General features: G+C 32.9%; 1 protein-coding gene across 7 annotated transcripts in view; it reads left to right on the top strand.

Annotated features, from left to right (window-relative positions):
• Positions 1–22,433, top strand: part of Suco (SUN domain containing ossification factor) — a 62,191-nt gene that overhangs the window by 22,054 nt on the left and 17,704 nt on the right. For 3 of the 7 annotated variants that reach the window (XR_004946192.1, XM_036202249.1, XM_036202244.1), the window contains exons 7-17: positions 1,768–1,891; positions 2,893–3,029; positions 3,500–3,567; positions 8,037–8,144; positions 9,487–9,592; positions 11,758–11,778; positions 11,980–12,035; positions 12,614–12,705; positions 13,660–13,725; positions 18,725–18,793; positions 19,769–19,859. Coding sequence is in view for 6 of the 7 variants with exons in the window: in XM_036202249.1 (XP_036058142.1) it covers positions 1,768–1,891; positions 2,893–3,029; positions 3,500–3,567; positions 8,037–8,144; positions 9,487–9,592; positions 11,758–11,778; positions 11,980–12,035; positions 12,614–12,705; positions 13,660–13,725; positions 18,725–18,793; positions 19,769–19,859 (938 nt within the window). In the remaining variant the exon portion in view is untranslated. The remainder of the gene's footprint in view (positions 1–1,767; positions 1,892–2,892; positions 3,030–3,499; positions 3,568–8,036; positions 8,145–9,486; positions 9,593–11,757; positions 11,779–11,979; positions 12,036–12,613; positions 12,706–13,659; positions 13,726–18,724; positions 18,794–19,768; positions 19,860–22,433) is intronic. The other 4 variants (XM_036202245.1, XM_036202247.1, XM_036202250.1 and 1 more) reach the window with 3 other exon arrangements.

Consider the following 22,433-nt stretch of genomic DNA (forward strand, 5'->3'; position numbering starts at 1 on the left):
TCCAATGAAAGTAGTTCTTTGCTGTTATTTAAAAGGTTTGCAGGACATTGACACAGTTATACACACAGTGTTTTAGAAAGTGGCTCCATTTGTAGACAGTGTATTAGAAATTGATTTTGTGGTTTTGTTTAGCCCTCTTAATTGGTAAGAGGAACTTTGTTACCTGGAACTCAAAAAAATGTGTACTTGTTATTTTTGATTTTGTTTGTCTTGGGGGGCTTCACCGTCTCAGCCAAGTGAATTTTTATAATTTCAAAGTTTTCATTTCAGGACTTTGAAACAGAAATGTATTGACATTCTTGCCTTTATTTAGACTTATACTCAATGTTGATTTTGAGATTTGTCTCTTGTTATTGTTTGATTATTCTGTTACAATTATTCATTTGAGGAATATTCAAGTTTCTGATTTCCTTATATTAGAAGTAGTACTGCACTATGCAATTACACACATTTAAAAAAAAACGTACATTTTTCTGACATTATGTACATCTTGCTAATACTAATTTTAAGATTCCCTCAGCAAACTAATCATAGATTCCCCATGATTCATTAGATTGTCACACTTTGCCAAGATTGTCACACTGTAACCTCCGATTGGTATTTGTTTTGTGTCTCTGATTTTCTTAGCTTTTCATGATTATTTTTATGATTATATTTTCTTTTTGCTGAATTTATTGCTTCTGTTCCTTCTGCTGCTTATTGACTTTCCATCATTCTTTACATACATTCATTTGTTGGTTAACTATATTATAAATACTTCATTCTTGAAGCTTATTTAATGTAATTTATTGGCTTGATTTTTAAAAATATATTTCATCCATTTTTTTCAAAGTCTTTTTGCTATCAGGAGTTATTCACATTTTTTTCTATTCTTTTAAAGTATAATCTTGAGGCTTTTTCACGCCTTTTTTGGGGGGGTTTTTCGAGACAGGGTTTTTCTGTGTAGCTTTGATGCCTGTCCTGGAGCTCACTCTGTAGCCCAGGTTGGCCTTGAACTCACAGAGATATGCTTGGCTCTGCCTCCCGAGTGCTGGGATTAAAGGCGTGCGCCATCACCACCACAGTCTTGGAGCTTTTAAAATAACAATTTAAAATCTACTTTAAAATTTTTGTGCATGATACTTGTTACTGATTTTGTAAAAACTGTACTACATTTAAAATTACTCCTTTGATAAGTGGATGTGTACATCTTAGATTTATTTTAAGGTGGTTGTACTGCAAGTACTATATACATGTATAGATAGATAGATAGATAGATAGATGATAGATAGATAGATAGATTTCTTTTTGAATGAGTAAAGAATTTGCTTACGATACAGCATTCTGTTTGTTTTATTTTTAAAATAGTACTTATATCACTAACATGTGAAGGAATATATTCTTTAGTGCTTGAAGTTTGTTCTTTTATATGAACTTGAACTTTTAAGTAAATTAATATTTCATCTTAAAATAGTATTCATTATAAAATTAAACTTTATTGGGAGGCTGGGGAGATGGCTCAGAGGTTAAGAGTACTGACTGCTCTTCCAGAGGTCCTGAGTTCAATTCCCAGCAATCACATGGTGACTCAAAACCATCTATGAGATCTGATGACCTCTTCTGGCCTGCAAACAGAACACTGTGTACATAATAAATAAATGTTTATTTTAAAACAAAAAAAAAACCTTTAAATATTTAATGTTACAGAAACATTTGTGCTTACCTTCATTATTTATTAATCTTTTTTAAAGATTGAAGTTTCTTGGGGTTTTTTGGCATTTCTTTCAGAGCTCTGAATATACAAAGCCAGGAGAAACTGACCCTGCACCTGTCACAGGTCCCAAAGATCCAGAAGATATACCAACATTTGATGAGTGGAAGAAGAAAGTTATGGAAGTAGAGAAAGAAAAAAGTAAGGAAGCACTGGGAGTCTACTAACATTGTCTTTCTAATTTTTCAGTTATTGAGGGAGTGGTTTAAATATGCTTTTTCTCTTTAAATAATAAAATAAAATTTCTAACACATTGTTGCTGATTACCTGCCATTTACTGGTAGTTTACAGTTTTAATCCTAATTGAATTCCACTTTTAGAGATTATCCACTGATAGTAAAATAAGAAAGAGTAATTTATCACTCCCAATTTATGGGGAAAAAAACTTGGACATGGAATGTTTAGTCAGAAAGTTTTTTTTTTTTTTTTTTTTTTTGGAGCTGAGGATCGAACCCAGGGACTTTCACTTGCTAGGCAAGCACTCTACCACTGAGCTAAATCTCCAACCCAAGTTTTAAACTTTTTGTATACTAATTTAGAGTTTAGAATTTTGATGTTGGAGTTAGAAGTAGAAAGAATAAAAAAAAAAAAAAAAAAGGCTTTATTCTCAAGGAAAAAATTTCATCTTATGTTCTTAGACATATCTTATGTAATGTGAATTTTTGTAGTTTATTCCAAATATGTTAAAGCACTTTAAAGCACTTTGAATTTCTAGTTTTTTTTTTTTGTTTTTGTTTTTTGTTTTTTGTTTTTTCCGAGACAGGGTTTCTCTGTGTAGCTTTGTACCTTTTCTGGAACTTGTTTCTTGTAGACCAGGTGGCCTCAACTCCTGAGTGGTGGGATTAAAGGCGTGTGCCACCACCGGCCCTTGGCGTAGTTTGTTAGTTTTGAGATAAGGTCTCTATGTGACCTTGGTCAGCTCTGAGCTAAGTAGAAGCTGGCTTCAAATTCATCGCAATTGCATGACTGGAATTAGAAGCCTGTGCCACCATGCCTGGCTTGAGATTTCTCATGTATTTTAAAGCTAGATTTGTAATAGTTAAAACCTGTTCCTTTCTGGAAAGTAGCTTGTTACTTTTGAGATCATTGTGTTTCTGGGGGATATTTTCAATCATAATCATCATATATATATTTATCATGAGGTTTATCTACAGGTCAATCATTGCATCCATCTTCTAATGGAGGTCCACATGCCACCAAAAAGGTCCAGAAAAATAGAAATAATTATGCCTCAGTAGAATGTGGTGCCAAAATTTTGGCAGCTAATCCAGAAGCCAAGGTACTTAAAGTATATAAGTTCTTTTCAAAGAAAATATAAGAAACTAGTGACTTTATTAAAAACAGACATTGTTACGATGTTAACTATCTTTTCATATGCGTTATTTTTCAACTTTACTAATTAATACCAGATTATGCTTTTAAATACTTTATAGTGTCAATTTTTTAGTTATATTGGTTGGTAATATTGTACCTTTAAAAATATCATTTAATAACACAATGTAACTTTTAAAATAGCTCATAAAAAGTTATTTTTCCTTTGTAATAACAGGCATTGTAAGTTTCAAAAGGACAATTTAATGCTATAGCCTTAATGGAAAATTTTAATCAGTTAGTTTATTTTTTTTTCCCCTTAAGTATTCCATCTTAAGCTTATTTTAAAAGTCTAAAATACAGAAATCTCAGAAAAATTTTAGAATTGAAATATTTTAAACTGTTTTTCTTTAATATATTTTCTTTGTCTCAAAATAGAGCACATCTGCTATTCTTATAGAAAATATGGACCTTTATATGTTGAATCCTTGCAGCACTAAAATTTGGTAAGTAATGTAAAATTATACAAAGTATATTTTATATGTGTGCATCTTTACTGAATTAAGATTCATATATTTGCATAATTTAATAAGCATATATGATTGATTAGTATTGCTATTACTTTCGAATTGAGAACAAAAATGCTAACAGTGACAGGCCTGATCAAAAGTACCGTTGGAGAAATTTTCTAGAAAGAGACAACTAAAGGAGAAAGTCTTAGAAGTGGTAATTCCTAGGCTGAATCTTGAAGGACACATGGGAAATGGTAGAGGCAGAGTACTCTAAAAGGAATATATTTATTCTCGATGACTGTATTTAAGCAGTTTAGTAGTTACAAAAATAAAGGTAAAATTAGAATAGTGAGATGATGAGGCCAGAGCATTAGTCTAACTATAGTCAGACCATTTGGTGCTGGATGTACTCAGTTTGACAATGTGCATGTGTCTGCACCAGTGCAGTTTGCTTGTGTGTGGGCATACATGTTTGCTGTGTGGATGGAGGCCTAGTGTTTTCTTTGACCATTCTACAGTTTATATATTGAGGCAGAGTTTGCTGATTCTATTAGTCTAAATAGCTAAATAGTCCTCAGATTTTCTGGGATTACTGGCAGCTGTCACACTTAGCTTCTACTTGAGTGCTAAGGATCTAAACAGTGGTCCTCAAACTTGCCTGGCAAGCACTTCCCTGCTGAGCATTCTCCAATTTAACAGTTTGTAAGTTTTTTGTTTTTTAAAGAACAGGTAGGTTAATACTTATTTTAAAGAAGTGACATTATCTCATTAACATTTCAAGAAAGCTTGTCCTCAAAGAATGCCTAAAAGAAAATGCAGTTGAAGTAGAGAAATGAGATGGAAGACTATTGTCATAGCCTTGGTCTGATGTCATGGCCTTGAGCTGTATAATTGGCAATTTGAGTATAGAAGAGAAGAATTTATCTGAAAGACATTTAAACAGGTAAAATTGGCAGCTCATAGTAATTAGGTATGTAGAAGAGAAAACCATCTAAGAAATGCTCTATTATTTTGGCTTCACTGCTTTTTAATTCTTTGATTAATGAATACTATAGACATGGGAGCAGATATACAGGGGAAATAATACACTTATTACAATTTTATTTTTGTTTTTTGATACAGGGTTTCATAACCCTAGCTATCCTGGAATTTGCTCTGTAGACCAGGTTGGCCTCAAACTCAAGAGATCCGCCTGCCTCTGCCTCCCTAGTGCTGGGATTAAAGGTGTGCACCACCATTATCTGGCTTATTACAATATTTCCTAACTGCTGAGCTATCTCTCAGGTCCCATGCACTATTAAATTTTTAAAGTTTGGCTCATCTGCTTATCCCCCTTGTGGAAGCTATTAATTTTAAATGAAATGTTTACTGTTTATGATAATGATTAAATTCACATGGTTTAAATTTCTTTAAGAAGAAAAATATTCTAGCTCTTTCATTTTTCATTCACTGTTAAAGTTAAACCTACATTTCAGTGACACTATGCAAATACATTTATCTCTTTTCATGTAATTAGTATATTATACATCATATTTATAGCTTAGAAGTATTTGGGCCTTCTCTTTTTATTTTTAGAGAACTTTTTCATTCTTTCTGATTACTAATATTCATTTACATAGTTATACTGAGATTTAATGAGTCCTCTTTAAGTGGATATTTGGGTTATTTGTAATCATTTTCCCAGGGTAAGAAGTAGTATTGTTAGCTGCTTGTGTATTAGTGTCCTGTATTATGTGAATACCAACTGACAAACCGATTTATTGATAGGGCCTCACTTGGTAACCTAAACTAGCTCTGAATTTATTTTGTAGCCCAGTCTGGTTTCATATTAAAAAATCTTTTTGCCTTTTCCTTTTATGCACAGGGATCATAGGAATATACTATATTCAGTCTAGTTATATTTGTAAATATTTTAAACTTTTTTTTAAGTGACTAGATTTTCTGCTTCTTCTTGAGTTAGCTTTTGTGGAAGTCAGTTTTTCATCTATAATATAAAATGCCTAAAAAGGCAGCTGAAGGAGGAAGGAGGAAGGACTTCACTTTCAGTCCAAGGATCAAGGATTTTGAGCCTGAGGCCTGGCAAATTATTGTGGCAACTAGTCAGTCTGCTAGATAAGGCCGTTCACCTCATGATGGACAAGAGTCAGAGACAGGTGAAAAGTCTGGGGGAAAAGATACATCCTCGTAAAACACAACCCCTACTTTGTTCAGGTACACCCTGTGTTCTGCTAGTTCATTCAGCTCTACATTCATCAGTGGATAAACCTATCAATGAAGTTAAGAGCCCTTATATCCAGTGTCTTTTCAAAAGCTTAGCCTGTATGTAACAAGATCTTACACTGTGGGAGCTGGAGATTTAAACCTCAAAAATTACATATTGTAGAAATAAATTTACCTTCATATTTTCAAAGTTTAATAATAAAATTTTTATAGTATTTTCTTTTTTGCTTAGAGAGCTTTTCTTTTAAAAATAGTATCTAATGTTTATGCTTCCACCTTTATCTTCATAAAAATCTGTTTTGTCATCATTTATTCCTTCTTCTATCTTTTCCTCTTTCATGAATTTTCCTAAATCATGAATTTTATGTATTCTTTAGACTTGAGAGCTATTACCAGAGAAACCTTGTCTCAAAAAAAAAAAAATCCTGAATATGGATGCTTAATAGAATATATTGAAATTGGATTTGTTAGCATAGTTTTATGCAGCATTCTTTTTAATTTATATATTGTTCTCTGAGAAAACACGAGAGATACTACAGGTATAGGTATAGTGAAAGACTAACAAAAGAACTGATAATGTATAGTCACCAGCTTACTAGTATTTTATATAATATGAGACTTTTTATTGGGGATATACAGTTATTAGGATTATGTTTTCCAAGTGAATTGACTTGATGATGCATTTACCTAAAGTAATATCTTTATATATATATATATATATATATATATATATATATATATATATCATTATATCAGTGAGCATATACTAATATAGTTTTTAATCTTCAAAATGGGGAAAATTCTGTGTGAAAAAATGAGAAGGGAGAAATTAGCTTTTAGTTTTTTTCTCTATACTGTATTTTGGGTTTCTTTTCTTCATCACAAATAAAGAGTCTTGAAGGATTTTATAGGGTAGTTTAGAAAATAATCAGGCTTTAGCACCAGATAAATATTCTGATTTTAACTTCACTGTTTAGTAGCTATGCAACTATTAGTTTGTAACCTTTCTCTCTGAAGCCTGATTGGTTTTTACCATCTCCTGAAACCTTGGTTCTATTTTTCTCTGAGATTAAGCACTGTTAATTTAATGTATTTGATTTTCTTTGGGGCCGGCAATATCAGTGCGTAAAGTACTTGTTGCCAAGCATGGTGACCTGAGTTCAGTCAACAGCCAACGTGATGAAAGGGGGGACCTAACTCTCGTGCAGGTTGCCCTCTTAACTGCCACATACATACACCATGGCATTCGTGTACCCAAACACATATGCATGCTGAATGAATGAGTATAATTAAAAAATGAAATTGTATTTGGTGAAAAAATTGATTAGAACAGATTGGAATGCTAGCCATGAATGTCTTTTTTTTTTTAAATTTTTTTTTCTGCAAATATTATATACAGTTCTATTTTTGTGTCTTTGGAAACATACTCATTACCTTATTTTTTTTCTAAGTAGTTGTAATGTGACATCTTTTTTTTTTTTTTTTTTTTTTTGGTTTTTCGAGACAGGATTTCTCTGTAGCTTTGGAGGCTGTCCTGGAACCCACTTTGTAGACCAGGCTGTCCTGGAACTCACAGATCCACCTGCCTCTGCCTCCTTAGTGTTGGGGATTACAGGCGTGTGCCACCACCGCCCAGCTGTAATGTGACATCTTAACATCTCAGTAGGCCTCTCACATTCCTTTTTTTTTTTTTTTTTTTTTGGTAGCAGGAAATGTCTTTTAAATGGTAGGAATTGAACCATTGGCTTTAATCTTAATGGACATTAGTTGCTTCCTTGTCTGGGAAGACCATAATTTTTTTAATCTTTTTGGCTTAATATTAAGACAGACATTTTTACCTTTTTTCAATAACCTTTGCAAAATGTTAATACAAGGATGGACATTTGGAGAGGTGTTGCCTTCAGATAATTTGTAAGAGTATATCGCTGAATCAAAGACTTTCATACTAACTCTATATCAAATTATTCTTGCCAGTTTGTAACATCACAGAATTTTTTTAGTAAAGTCATTTCATTAAAAGAAAGGTTAATTTTAAGAATATCATAGGCACAAATACCAACGTTCCTTTCCTCTTACTAGATAATGCTTGTCTTGATCAAGGCATTTTTATCAATGTATAAGTTGGGTTACAAACACTACTCCTTTGTTACATTGTAGTAACTTGTGGATGTCTAGTTTATACAGATGTTTAATATGGACCGCTTTGATTGGTTTATGTAAATAATTATCTTTTCTTTTAAAAGGTTTGTTATTGAACTTTGTGAGCCAATTCAAGTGAAGCAGTTTGATATTGCAAATTATGAATTATTTTCTTCTACTCCCAAAGACTTTCTGGTTTCTATCAGTGACAGGTAAATTCTTAAACTATTTTTTATAGAGTCCATGGTAGAATTTCAGAATAAAAATTAACCACATACGCCAGTCTGTTGTCTTCTATCATTTTAGTTTTTATTTTAATATCAGTTTGTAGTAATATTTTAATTGTGGGCTCTTGTTAATCATTCATCTTAGCTCTTGAAATATATAACTATGTTATGTTACTCCCTTATAAGCTAAAGACACAGATAGGGGTTAACTTGCTTAAGTCACATGATTGGTTATTTGGGAGAAGCAAGATTCCAATCTAGAACTATGTGACTTTTAATCATTAATGCTTATTGCTTCCAAGCAGTTCTTTAAGACTTATTAAAAGCATGCTTCATTTTATATCACAATGTTTATTTTTGGTGAAGTGTTTTAAAAAATGTTTTTACTTGCATGATTATGGAAGAAATGAAAATCTAAGAAATTAGAAAAAGAACTATATTCTGTTCTTGGTAATCAAAACTTATTGTTCTTAGATTTTAATATATTCTTTTCAGCCTTTCCTGTATATTTTTTATACCACTAAAATATGCATCTTTTTATTTCTTACATCCTGAGAATATTTTCTCTTTTAAGCATAGCAGTTTTAATTAGAATTTAATTTTATTCCCGACAGTGGAGGGGTTTATTTGCTCCATAAGTACGTTAGTGTGCCAGTGATTGCCCTAGGGGATATTGTAACTTCACTATGCTGTTTTCATTGGTTATCAGAGTTCCAGTGGTCTTTCTTCCTCTTCTTCAAGTCATCATTGTATCTGTACAGCTTTTGAAAGCAATTCTTAATATTTCTTGAGAATTCCATCTACTATTTTGATATTAACCTTTTTTTTTTCAGATCACTCCTCCTAACATTGTATGTGTTAGGCAGCCATACCTAACTCTGAAAATTAAAGTATGCATATTTTTTAAAGATGAGAAGAGGGAACTCAGTATTTTGAGCTCTTTAAATGTTATAAACAATAACAGGTTTAGAGTTTGAATAGTAGACTTCCTTTTAAAGGAATTAGCTGTGTAGGGTATCTGTTTAAATAAAGTAAAATAGTCTTTTCTAGCCTACTTTCTGTGAGTACCGTATTCATGCCTTTCTTCACCACATTCACACCATCACTGCTTGTGTGAGGACGTCTTCTTCTTTCTCCGTGAGAGCCTCTTGGCTGCTTTGCCCTACTTTTGTCTTCACTTGTCTTGTGTGTTAAAGCAGTTTTTCAAGTAATCCTTCCTAGTGAAGTGGAACATGTCAGGTTTTAAAAAAGTAACTTTTATTTAAATTCAGTGTGCTTAACATGAGAAGAAAAAGTACATGATATATTTATTTTTTATGTTTTCTAGATATCCCACAAATAAATGGATTAAGCTGGGTACTTTCCATGGTAGAGATGAGCGAAATGTCCAGAGTTTTCCTCTGGATGAACAGATGTATGCAAAATATGTGAAGGTAATCTTTTATGCATATAGAATTATGTCCTATAATGAAAATATTCTAGTTATTCACCCTGCTCATTTAGAAATCAGAGAAGCTAAGAGGAAATTTATAGCATAATACTATTTAATTAAATACTTCTTACTAGGCTATAAATTTTATGAGACAACTGTCATTCTGGCATTTTTGTATTATTGGTAATCACGACCTAGCAATTTATTTCTGGCTGCAATAAAATGCCAAATTATAAGTCTTGTTTTTGAGTTTTGTTTTTGTTTTGAGACAGAGTTCATGTAGCTCACTCTGGCCTAACTGACCAGGTGTCTTGAAAGTACAGCAGTGCAGCACCATGCCCAGCATGCTTTAGAGTCTGTAAATTGTCATTTACCTGATATTGTATTCTGTTTTGAAACTTAAAACATTGCTTCCAGTGGAATCTTTTAAGTAGGTCTGATTTGTTTTTAATTTTTAAAAATCTAATTCCTAGATGATTGATTCAATTCTGATGTCAATTTATTTATTTACTTATTTATTTTTTAAAGATTTATTTATTATGTATTATAGCCTGTATGACAGCAGGCCAGAAGAGGGCAGCAGATCTCATTACAGATGGTTGTGAGCCACCATGTGGTTGCTGGGAATTGAACTCGACCTCTAAGCCATCTCTCCAGCCCTGTCAATTTATTTATGGTGCCCCTTTTTTATATTCAAGTGAAATATTCTATGCCCATTTAGCAATTTCAGATAAAAATTTAGACACATAAATATTCCCATTGCTTCCTTTACCAACTGACGTTCCTGAGTTGAATTTAAATAGTATGTGGAAGTTTCTGTGCTTCTCTTTCTCAACCCCTTTTTTCTTTAATAGAAAGTAATAGACACTTTTTTTTTTTGTTTTGTTTTGTTTTTTTTGGTGGAGCTGAGGATCAAACCCAGGGCCTTGCGCTTGCTAGGCAAGCACTCTACCACTGAGCTAAATCCCCAACCCTATAGACACATCTTAAAGTACCATGATGTTAATAATAAGGCCCTTTGGAATTGCAGAATTTCTAACTTCTGTTCTTCTTTAAATTGTAAGAACTTGTAGCTACTTGATTTTGTCTTCTGGGATTTTACTCTCTCTATTTAAAGCATGACTTAAATTGATTTCTTCAAATGGGTAAACTTGTAGTATTCCTAATTTCAGTATGAAAGTACTGGGTTCTATATTGAAAATTTTCAGCATAAAAATTGCCATGTAAAACTCCTACTTTTATGGAGAAAAACTATAAATAGAGGTTTATGAATTTTTTTTCTTTCTTTTTTTTTTTTTTTGAAAAACCCTCTTAGTAAAGACAAGTCCAAAAACCATTTGCTTGTGATTCTTACAGTGATGAATGCTATATATACACACAAATTCTTACCTGGGTTTCTGTTCCTCTGAAGCAACTAATACAAATATACAAGTTACTTTTTAAAACTTGCATTTTGTAAATGAAACATCTTTCACTTGCATTAGTTGTATATGAAAAATTTATACTTTCCCTGAAACACATTGGATAACTAACTACCAGAAACATTTCATAATAAATTGTTTATTTTTTTAAGATTTATTTATTTGTTTGTTTGTTTGTTTATTATGTGTACAGTGTTCTGCCTGCATGTGTCCCTGCAGGCCAGAAGAGGTCACCAGATCTTATTACAAGTGGTTGTGAGCCACCATGTGGTTGCTGGGAATTGAACTCAGGACCTCTGGAAGAACAGTCGGTGCTCTTAACCACTGAGCCATCTCTCCAGCCCATAATTTGTTTATTAATGTATACATTAAACTATAGATACATACATTTTACATGGCTGTAATATTTAACATAAGACATGATTGTTTCTAGAAACCTTTGGTTTTAGAATCCTTTTTTAATCTAACAAAACAGTAGCAATGGATTTAAAGATTTTTTTTTTCACTGTATCAGCTTCAAGCTAATCTATTACATGTATTCAAATTGTACTTTTCAGTAATGGTTAAAAAAATGGAAATTATGGCTTTTATTTCTGCAAAGAATTAAGAGTACTACAATGTTACCTATTACAATGCGTTGCCTTCTACACTTCATATAATATGGGAGCAGATACTTAGGTTACTTATGGCATGTTACCTAGACTTTGGAACTGATTCCTTTTTCTTTTCCTTTCTCTTGCTTCAGATGTTCATCAAGTACATAAAGGTTAGCAACCTTCTCTTTTGCAATATTGAATAACAGAGCATGGCATATTAATGCATTGCTAAAAAATTCCTGAGACTTTACAAGTATTGATTTGGGGGAAATGATTTTATTTTTAGAAATGCTATAGTGAGAAGACTGAGTATACTGTTAACCTAATGGATGACCTGCTGGCTTCCAAGTTCATGTACTTCTGTTTTTCAGGTGGAATTAGTGTCACATTTTGGATCAGAGCACTTTTGTCCTTTAAGCCTAATAAGGTAATACAAAACAAAATATTTCCTGTTTTTACAAGGGATATAAAAAAACTTACATATTTTAAGATAAAGAGATAACTTTCTCTTATGTGAAATTAATATTATAGAAATATAAGGTATTGAGCCTCCATTTGAATATATTTTGCAAAAATGCCAAGATAGTCTGACAAATAAACCTTATTTTTAAATATTTCTGTTACCTTACTTTCTATTTTAATGTGTTGATAGTACATAGAAGCACAAATTGGGAGTTGGGGTTGGGGATTTAGCTCAGTGGTAGAGTACTTGCCTAATAAGCACAAGGCCCTGGGTTCGATCCTCAGCTCCACACACACACAAAAAAGAAGCACAAATTGATAGGAAATTTTGGTCATTATATTTCTAAATGCTTTTGTTACTTTTATATTAATGAAGTAGTGGATAAATAAATATGAGAATTATATTATTTTGATGTGCAAAAGCTAGTGCCCCGTAAAGTATTACCAGAATTAATGTTTGTGACATTTTTGCTCATGTATTGTGTAGCGATGAGCCTTAGTAACTTCTATTTTAATGAAAACCTGTAATGAAATTGTTATTAGGGTTTTCGGTACTAGCATGGTGGAAGAATATGAGGAAATTGCTGACTCCCAGTATCAGTCAGAACGTCAAGAACTATTTGATGAGGACTATGGTAAGTGATTTTAAGTAGGTGATTATTTATATATATAGTTTTGTTTTTCGAGATAGGGTTTCTCTGTGTAGCTTTGTGCCTTTCCTGGAACTCGCTTTGGAGACCAGACTGGCCTCGAACTCACATAGATCCGCCTGGCTCTGCCTCCTGAGTGCTGGGACTACAGGCGTGTGCCACCACCGCCTGGCTTGGTAATCCAATAGTAATGGGTGAGTCATGGATTATGTAAATCAACAATTGTGGTCACTTTAGTTTATTTCATTGTTTTTAGCTCTAGTAGCTAAATTTGTCTTAAAATGCATCTTCTAATGTGAATGCTTTGTAACTTACATTCCAAACCCATCAGTGAGTTCTTTGTAACTGGAACTCTTTTTCGTTACACCAGCACTGTCAATTATGAGCATATCCCAAATCTGAGCCTAAGAATCTGTTCAGCTTATAAGATACTGAAACAGCAGGTGTAAATATTGATTCCTTTGCTTTGCCATGAGCCTTGGAACAATCCCATTAAGATCCAAGTCTTTCTGGTGCTCTTTTGAGTCAGAAGGGGAAGGTTTTAATCCCCTGACTACTTTGTTTGATTTTCATTTTTTTTCTTTTTTTGGAGCTGAGGATCAAACCCAGGGCCTTGCGCTTGCTAGGCAAGCGCTCTACCACTGAGCTAAATCTCCAACCCCTTGTTTGATTTTCTTTTGACATTTTCCTACAAAAATACAAAGGTTGGAAAAATATGTTGTGTTTAATACTTTTGGTCAGCATTACATATATTTTCCTTGATTTACACCTGTTTAAGGCTCTTTGGAACCTCTTTATGTGAACATGTTTTAGGTTTATAATTGATACTTACTTTATGGTGTTTTGTATTTCAGTTGACTGACAAAATTCAGGAATTTTTAAATGCTGTTATTAGAACTAGTTCTCATCAAAATTATTTTTAATCCTCTCTTAAAACAGATTATCCTCTGGATTATAATACTGTGGAGGATAAATCCTCAAAAAATCTTCTTGGTTCTGCTACAAGTGAGTACTTGGGGGTTTCCTATTTATATTATTTAAGTCTCAGTCTCTTGCTCTCCTCCTGACAGGCTATTTGTTGCTGTATAGTTTAAGATGCTTATACTCCCAGTATGCTCCCAATATTGACCTGCATTAGCTTTTGAAAGGAATTTTCATGGGTATAAAATATGGTAGGTGAAAAGGAGGAAATGTAAGCATCAGATATAATCATATTTGAGGGGGTCAATCTCTTTGTAGTGAAGAAAGAGCTATAAATTTCTTGGGGGGAAATTATTTAGAAAGCAGCACACCGGTAAATTTTTTGTGAGTATAGGCTTGGTAATCTATGCATATGCCTAGTTTGTTCAACTGTAAATATAAAAGCTATTTCCAATATGTGCCAATAATAGTAATCATACAATATGGTGTTTTCAACTGAAGAAATGAATATGATACCTACTTGATGGTTTAGTTTGTTCTTCTTCTAAACTAGTGTGAACCTAGGGATAGGCTAGCTAAAGATACTTATAGAAAAATCCTACCCAACTGGAATATGATTTTTGTGGTTAATACAAAACTTAACTAAGCGTTTTCTACTTATTTAGAGACTAATAACTGAATAACTAGAGGTCGTATCAGTGTATGTGTACTTTGATAGACAGTTTATATGCTGTGTGTATGGAGCTGAGTCACTTCTCCATCTTTTCAGCTTCCCTTTTCTCCTTTTGTCTACTCTCTTCTCCATGGAGGATTATAAACTTTAGCAGTCTCTTAGGAATTTATTAATGTTTAATAAAAATATTAAAAATACTTGTGAGAGGAGAACCCATTTATGTAAGGTTCATTACATATTAGTTCATTATACCTCATTATATTTGTTGATTTTATTTTCTTTCATATGCGAGGCAAGCATTGTAGCCCTCAGCTAAAACCCTAGTCTCTGTTGATAATTTTTGACTTTTTAGGTTTGAACAACTATTCTCACTTAGAATCCATTGTTATTTTATTGCTGATATAAAAATAGTGCTGTGACACAGCATTATTTTAGGGGTGAAAAACAACATGGTATGTTATATATCTGAATTTTAGTATCATTTTCTTCAGTATATGTTTGTTTTATGTAGTAGTCATTATTCTTAATAATGAACTAGTTCTGAGGAAGCATTTGTTTCTTTTCTTTTTATACATGGAGTTAGAACCAGACTAAAAGATCTTTAGGTTCTGATGGTTACCAGAAAGGAGGTAATTAGTTTCTTACCATAGTTTTAGCTAAGAGAAAACCCTGTTAATATTCTGGGTTTTATTTATTTTTTATTCCTATGGGGATTAGTTCACAGATGTCATTAAAACATAGTTATATGCCAGTGTAGGACATTTCCCTACTTGTAGTCTTTTCTCTGACCATCTTTTATATTCAGCTTTTTCTTTCTTTGAGAAATGTGATTCTTGCTAAAACTTTTATTTATTTTTTTTCTTTTATCAGTCTTGAAATGCAATTCATTTACCTTTGTGTGTTCTGGGTATTTAAAGAATTTGCATAGTGAAATGATAGGGAGAGGGAGATGTTACTTGCTCTGTAGTATGGAAAATAGCTTTTTGAAATGTACCTGACTTAGTTACATCCTCTAAGATAGGATAACATATAGTGCAAGGAGTGCATACGTGTGTAGAATTAGTCCAAAGAACCCATGTCTAACAATAGACTATCCAAGCTTGGCAGTTCTAAATGAGCTTGAAATTGGGCTTATTTGGAACCCAGCATTTTGGTCCTGGAAAGCAGCCCCAAGGCTTTGCCCATGCTAGGCCAGCACTCTATAACTGTGCTAAGTATCTTCCCACTCTTTAGATTTTTGAAACAAAATCTATGTAGCCCAGGTTTCTTCAAACTTGTCATCCTCCTGCCTCTACTTCCAAAGTATTGAGATTAGAGATGTGTACTAACATATACAAACTTTTCCCTTTTTTAAAATTGTGTATATAGTCTATAAAACAGAATGTTGTAACTTTAATTTCACAGTTTGGATTTCAAAATATTGGCATATGCATAATGAGATATCTTGAGGCTGAGATATAAGTTTAAGCATGAAATTCTCTTGTTTTGTAGTTTATGCACATAGCTTGATTGTAATTTTATACAGTATTTGTAGTATGCCTGAGTTTTGACTATGATCCCTCATATGAGGTCGTATTTTAAATTTCCTGCTTTTGGAAGTAGGAATTATTAGTGCTCAAAAAGTGTATTTTGGAGCATTTTGGCTTTTAGGCTTTAGAGTTTTGGGATAGGGATGCTTAGCCTATAGTTAGTATTCAAAGGAAGTATACATCACCAGAATACATACTCAGTTTATTCCTAGACATGCTTGATACTGTGTAATTTTACTATTACAAAGGGAGAAACGGCTATCTTAGAGCATCGTGTGTGCACACCCATTCTGACAGCTCTTGTGACTCTTGCTTACATTCTTGAACTAAGACACTTAAGTCTTTACATCAATAAGAATTCTCCCTAATGCATCCTCTGTTTCACTTGTGCTTTGTCTTGTGAATTTACCATATGGCCCTCTACCTTGATATTCTTATTAGCTTATCTTTCCTCTTAGATACATATTTTACATTTTATTGAAATCTCCATAGCTGCTAAACATATACATGTTTAGGAGAAAATGCAGTTTTTAAGTCAATATATTTGAAATTTGATGTGGTAAAATGCAGTGGTTTGAGCTACCAGGTTACTTGGTAAGTGGATTTTGTATTGCTGTTTTAGAAAGTAGAAATGATTATCCAAAGGGAATGGTGTGCACATAGAAGAAGGTAGTGTTTGGGTTGGTTTATTTTGGAATATTGAAGCATAGACAAAAACTCCATCTCTGCATCCTAGACAGGAATTTGTTTTCTGTAGCCAAAATGCCATTGAAGTACTGGAGACTCAACAATAATGTAGAGGTGTTTGGTCCCTACAAGTGTTTCATTTCTAAAGGAATTATGTGGGATGTGTAACTTGCCAACTCAGAGAAATGAGGGAAAATTAATCCAGTCTGAGATTGTGCTTGATGTTACAGCTCTAGTCCTTCTAAAAAGATCTAAAGCTGCCCACATTTGGCAGTGTAGAACAGTTAGAATAGACTGTTCACAAAGTTGTTTTGTCTCAAAAGACAAAAAAAGAGAGAGAGAAAAGTATTGTTCTTTGAACATAAGGACATTGTTTCTTTTAGTTAGGTGAGCTAGAAAATAGAAATCTTCCAAAATTTGCTTTTGTTACCAAGCAGTTCCCTAAAATGATGACAAATAGGTCTTTAGGATATAAAATACTGTGTGTCTTCTTATTGTTAAACTATTAGTAAAATTAAGTTCAAAATAACACAAATATAAGTTCTTTGTACAGGTTAATGTAGATGTTTGTTCATTGAATTCTTTAATGATGACTTAAATTGGAAATCTGAGATACAAGATTACTTTGAATATAAGAGAATATAAATTGTAGATTCAAAAATTTGATTTTTGTAAATCAGGCAGCTGTGACTGCACTTTGGGTGGGTGGCAGTGTAGGTAGAGGATCATGTCCAATAGTGTGGTATTATTGGCATTCAAAGTAGATTTATTCAAAGCAGGGGTTTCCCGTTCCTGATGTGGAGGATTGTGAGGCAATGGTGATTACTGTTCCTGTCATACCTCAACTGAAGCATCATCTTAGCCTGAGTAAAAGACCAGGGCTGTACTGCTGTTCACCAGCTTGTTGCATCTAAGAGCAAGACATTCAAAAGTGGCAGCTTTTATTATTCTGATGATTACAAATAAAGTATATTTTTGTTTCATATTCAGATAAAATCACACTTATGTGCATATCAAAATTACTCTACTTGGAGTCCTCTTTAAATAGTCATAAGTCTTTTTCCCACCCAACACACATATATGGGTCTGTGTCACCATGCTGAGCTGGTTTTCAGCCTTCTTTGATGTGCCTTCCCTTAGATCTTTTCTTTTCACATCTTTGGTTTTCACTGAAAGTGTAATACAAACTCTCTGAATGACTTTTATGAGGGGTCTAAGATGGAATAACTTAGGAGGCTTACAGTACAGACTCTGCCCACTCAATGCTTTAATAGAAATGAATGATAGTGAAGCATTGACTTCAAATGATAGTTGAAGGTAGACTGGGGAAATTCCTTTGAAGTTATGTTACATTATTAGAAGACTCCCCACTCTGATCACCAGATTCTTGTGGGATTTTGCTCTTTTGTGCTTCTCATGTATTCATAGATGCTTTTATGTAGAAATGGAGGTTTGTACCACCTTTGTTAGCTAAATATCCCCACTGGGGGGCAAAAAAAAAAAATCAGAACAACCAACTTTGCAAATTGTTCTACCTATTAACTTTAATTTTGACTTTAACTTTAAAAAAAATTGCCTTATCCACACGATCAAAGATATTGGGTGGTGTATATAACCCACAAAACATTGTTTTGCCTAATTAGTTTTAAAAGTCATCAAAGAAATGTAATTATGTGTATTACAAATGTATGTGACTGATAGATATTATATGTTATGATAGTATAAAATTAATAATAGAAAATTTCTGCTTTTCTTTGAATAATAATCTTCCCATTTTATTTTTACTTATTTAGAAAATTGCTTTGTCTATATAAGTTAATTTTTTAAAAAAATTATATAACCTTAAAAATTGAAATATGAATTTTGATCATTTTATTTCCTCTATGTCCCAGTCCAGGCTATATGTTAAATTATAATTGAATTTTGTAATGTGCTAAAGACAGTATTTAGTAAAAGATAGGAGGAAATTTTATTTTAAAAAAATTGCTTTCAAAATTCTGTCTAAACATTAAAATTTCAATTTACTCTGGCTAAAATCTGTGTCCTATATTGGACTTTGATAGGAAATACAAAGGTAACTAGTCAAAAGAAAAAGGCTTAAAGACCTTTATGGACTTTTAAAAAAACTATATTTAGATTTTAATAAGACTGTTTAGGTATATTGGTATTGTTTTCTTATTGAATTTTGTTTTAGATGCCATTCTAAATATGGTGAATATTGCTGCTAATATTCTGGGAGCAAAAACTGAAGACTTGACAGAAGGTACCTAATCATTTTATGGGTCTTTAAAATATACTTCATGGATCCTTTAAGTTAGAAAAGGAAGTAATAAATCAAAAAATAGAAATTTTCATTTAGAAATGGAGAGACCATTGAAAAGAACTTAGCAGTTCTACATTAACCATTGCTAATTGAACTTCACAAGTTCTTTTTTTAATGAACGAACTTCATCTGCATAAAATTCATGAATTGATCTCTGCCCCTCTACACACCTTACCACCTTGCTAGAATTCATTCAACCCAAGACATCATATCTGCTGTACAAGTACTCTTTGACTGAGCAGATACCTAGCCTTTAAATTTTTTTAAATTTTGAGTCAGGTCTTACTAAGTTGCCAGGCTGGCCTTGTACTTAACAGTCCTCCTACCTCAGTCTCACTAGTGCTGGGTGGTGGCAGGTGCCCTGCCCAACTGAATTGATACTTGAACTTTCCTAGCTATAACAGTAGTAATTCTATGCCCTCTTCTCTTTACTGAGTATTTGAAGTCCTAGTGGTACTTTATATTAGCTTTCCTCTTGTGTAGCAAAAATATTAATGTAGTAAGCCAGCTTTTTCTTTATAGAATTACAAGTAATATTAGCAAACAGTAACCAATGGTGCCTTTTATTTTTTTAAAAACCACTACTCCAAGTGTAAGCTTCAAAATTACCAATTTTACTTCCTCATTTTCCAGTAGCTTTCTGTTCTAGAAGCAGATTCATTATGTAAGATTATGCAAAATTTATAATATCAAATAAGTTGAGGAATAACGTTCATTCTTTATAGTTGTGATCGTGTGCAGTCATGTCTTTCTAAGAGAATTTAGATTTAAAAGAGAAAAATCTCCTCAGTAGCAAATGTATTTGTCTTTCTTACCCCCAACGAGGCTAAAGCTCTTTTTAATTTGTTACAGTCAAATATTTTATGGTACAGCTTTTAAACATTAAACTCAATGTGGGCATCTTTCTTAAAATAGGAAATAAAAGTATATCTGAGAATGCCACTGCCACAACTGCACCTAAAATGCCTGAATCAAGTCGTGTTTCCACTCCTGTTCCATCACCTGAGTAAGTTACACTGCGATAAACAGAGCTGAGTTTATGAATATGAAAAAGAGCTATAATATATATAAATATATATTATATATATTTAGTCATTTATCAGAGCCTGAATCATAGGACAGACATTCCTACAGCTTCTTAGAACACTTCAGTTGCTTCTTTTCCATTGTGTATATGTATATTAAAAATACACTGCATTCCACACATTTGTTGTTTTGATATTATGCTTTGTTTTCATACATTGAATCTTAAGAAAAATACTTCCTTACCTAAGGTGATTGCTCTAGGCTTGGAGACAGATTTCAAATGCTCGTTTTTTATTAAGTGTTAAAGCATTGTATATGTATCTATGATGTCCCTAGAAAGCAGCAAAGGGTACCCAGACTACCTAGAGCGGTGGTTCTTGACTTGTGTTTGTCAGCCAGCAAACTAAGTTGTTCCCTTTCTTAAACTGATTTGTTGGATTTTTTTGCAGTGGCACACTTGGGGCAGTGTTGTGTATATAGATAACATAACATAAAATACCTTAATTTGGGGGATGATTTTATCAAAGACATTTACAATGTAGGTACATATTATTTGTCGGTATATGCTATCTATAGTAGACAATAAATTCAGTGATTTGGCTAATGGGTTATGGTTATTGTGTAAAATCTGAAAATCTTTTTTTTTTCTCAGGAACTCAAGTAGAGGGGTTATTTGAACTATTTCACGATAGTAGAAAATCAGAATTGCAGGGGGTATGCTTTGAACTGTAATTCTCAAACAGCATACTAATTAAAAAAATGAGGGTTGGGGATTTAGCTCAGTGGTAGAACACTTGCTTAGCAAGTGCAAGGCCCTGGGTTTGTTTGATCCTCAGCTCAAAAAAAAAAAAAAAAATTTTTGCTTTGAAGAGTAGAGTAAGATATTTATAAGTGACTGAAAATATTTATTAGGTGATTAGAGTGAAAAATATAGCATATATGTTATTGATTTGTAAAAGTACCTAAAAATATGTATTAGTGATAGAGACATTCTTTTATTTCTTAATTATCTGGGGGTATAATTAGTACTCTTGATTTTATAACTAGGCTTCTTAAGTTAACTTTTTTTTTAAACAAACTAAGCAAGCTAATTTTATTTATACACACGTATATGTGCACACATGCAAACATGAATATTTGAAAGGGAATGTTGTTGAGACATGATCTCCCTATGCAGTTCAGCCTGGTCCCAAACTTGAGATCCTCTTGTCTCTTTTTCTCAAATACTGGATTATTTACAGGCATAAGCTCTAACATTGACTTTTTTTTTTTTTTTTTTGGTTTTTTGAGACAGGGTTTCTCTGTGTAGCTTTGCATCTTCCCTGGAGCTCGCTCTGTAAGACCAGGCTGGCCTCGAACTCACAGAGATCCACCTGCCTCTGCCTCCTGAGTACTGGGATTAAAGGCGTGCGCCACCACCACCCAGCCCAACATTGACTTTTATTGTATATTATTGCAAAGTTTTTGCTCTTTCTTCATTTGTTTGCTTGTAATTTTTAAAAATGACTATAAAGCAATCACTTGGTGAGATAACAAAAAGTGCAGGACTCCATGTGCAATATTACTCGAAATTATGGAAAGCTATTACTTTATTTTCCTGTGCTTAAGTGTTTTAACTGTAACAGACTAGAGTATGTACAACAGTATGTAACTTACCACTTGCCAGATTGTTTGATTTTCTCCTTCCTCTCTTCAGACATTGCTCCTTTCTACTGTCATGGTTTGTTCTGTAACTAATAGGTGATGTGCCCTAGTGAGAAACATAATTAGGTACTAAATGAATCTATATGGCTATAGATAGCTCTTTCTGGTTAGAGAAGCGTAATTTAATTGTTTTATCTTAATTGGTTAGTATTTTGCTCTCAGCAAAAATGAAAGTCTGCTTCTTAAATGCTCTTTGTCTTTGTTTTTGTCATTGTGACAGAAGTCTGTACTTAGAAACACTTCCTGGTAGGAATTTTTTTTAAGTAGATTTTGCATATAAAGATAATCTAATTTTGATATTCATATTACCTGAGTTTTTCAGGTTTTTCATTTGTTCTTTAAGATTGTACTCAGAAATTGTCCATCTCAGACAGAACCATGGGCATTGTAATTTTCTACCATTACTCCTCCCTAGTTAGGCCCAACATTGTTGGCTTATGATAAGCCAGGACTTTTTATTAAAGTAGTCAGGTATTTGTCTTCTAATAAGAAAACTAGCTAAGGTGATGTTAAGACTATATTTCCTTAAAAGCAGTCTTCTGTGTGGGAATTCCTTACAGCATCTACAGAAACATCGTTGAGAACTTGAGTTGCCCTCTGCAGATGATATTAAAAATCTTGGATTCTAGTTCTAGCTCTTGGGTATCTGGATTTCTAATCTGTAAAGAGTGGTGATAAGGCTTGTAAAAAGTTACTAAATGTTACAGAAAGATAGGTACACTGTACATGCAGGGAAGAGAAGTATTAGAGTCAAACATTAAAAGGAAGCTAATTTGATGTGGTAAAATACAGTGGCTTGAGATGTCTGATTATCTGGTAAGGGGATTTTGTGTTGCCATTTCTGACTTGG

Source organism: Onychomys torridus, chromosome 11, assembly GCF_903995425.1.
Source record: "Onychomys torridus chromosome 11, mOncTor1.1, whole genome shotgun sequence".
NCBI classification, from domain to species: Eukaryota; Metazoa; Chordata; class Mammalia; order Rodentia; family Cricetidae; genus Onychomys; species Onychomys torridus.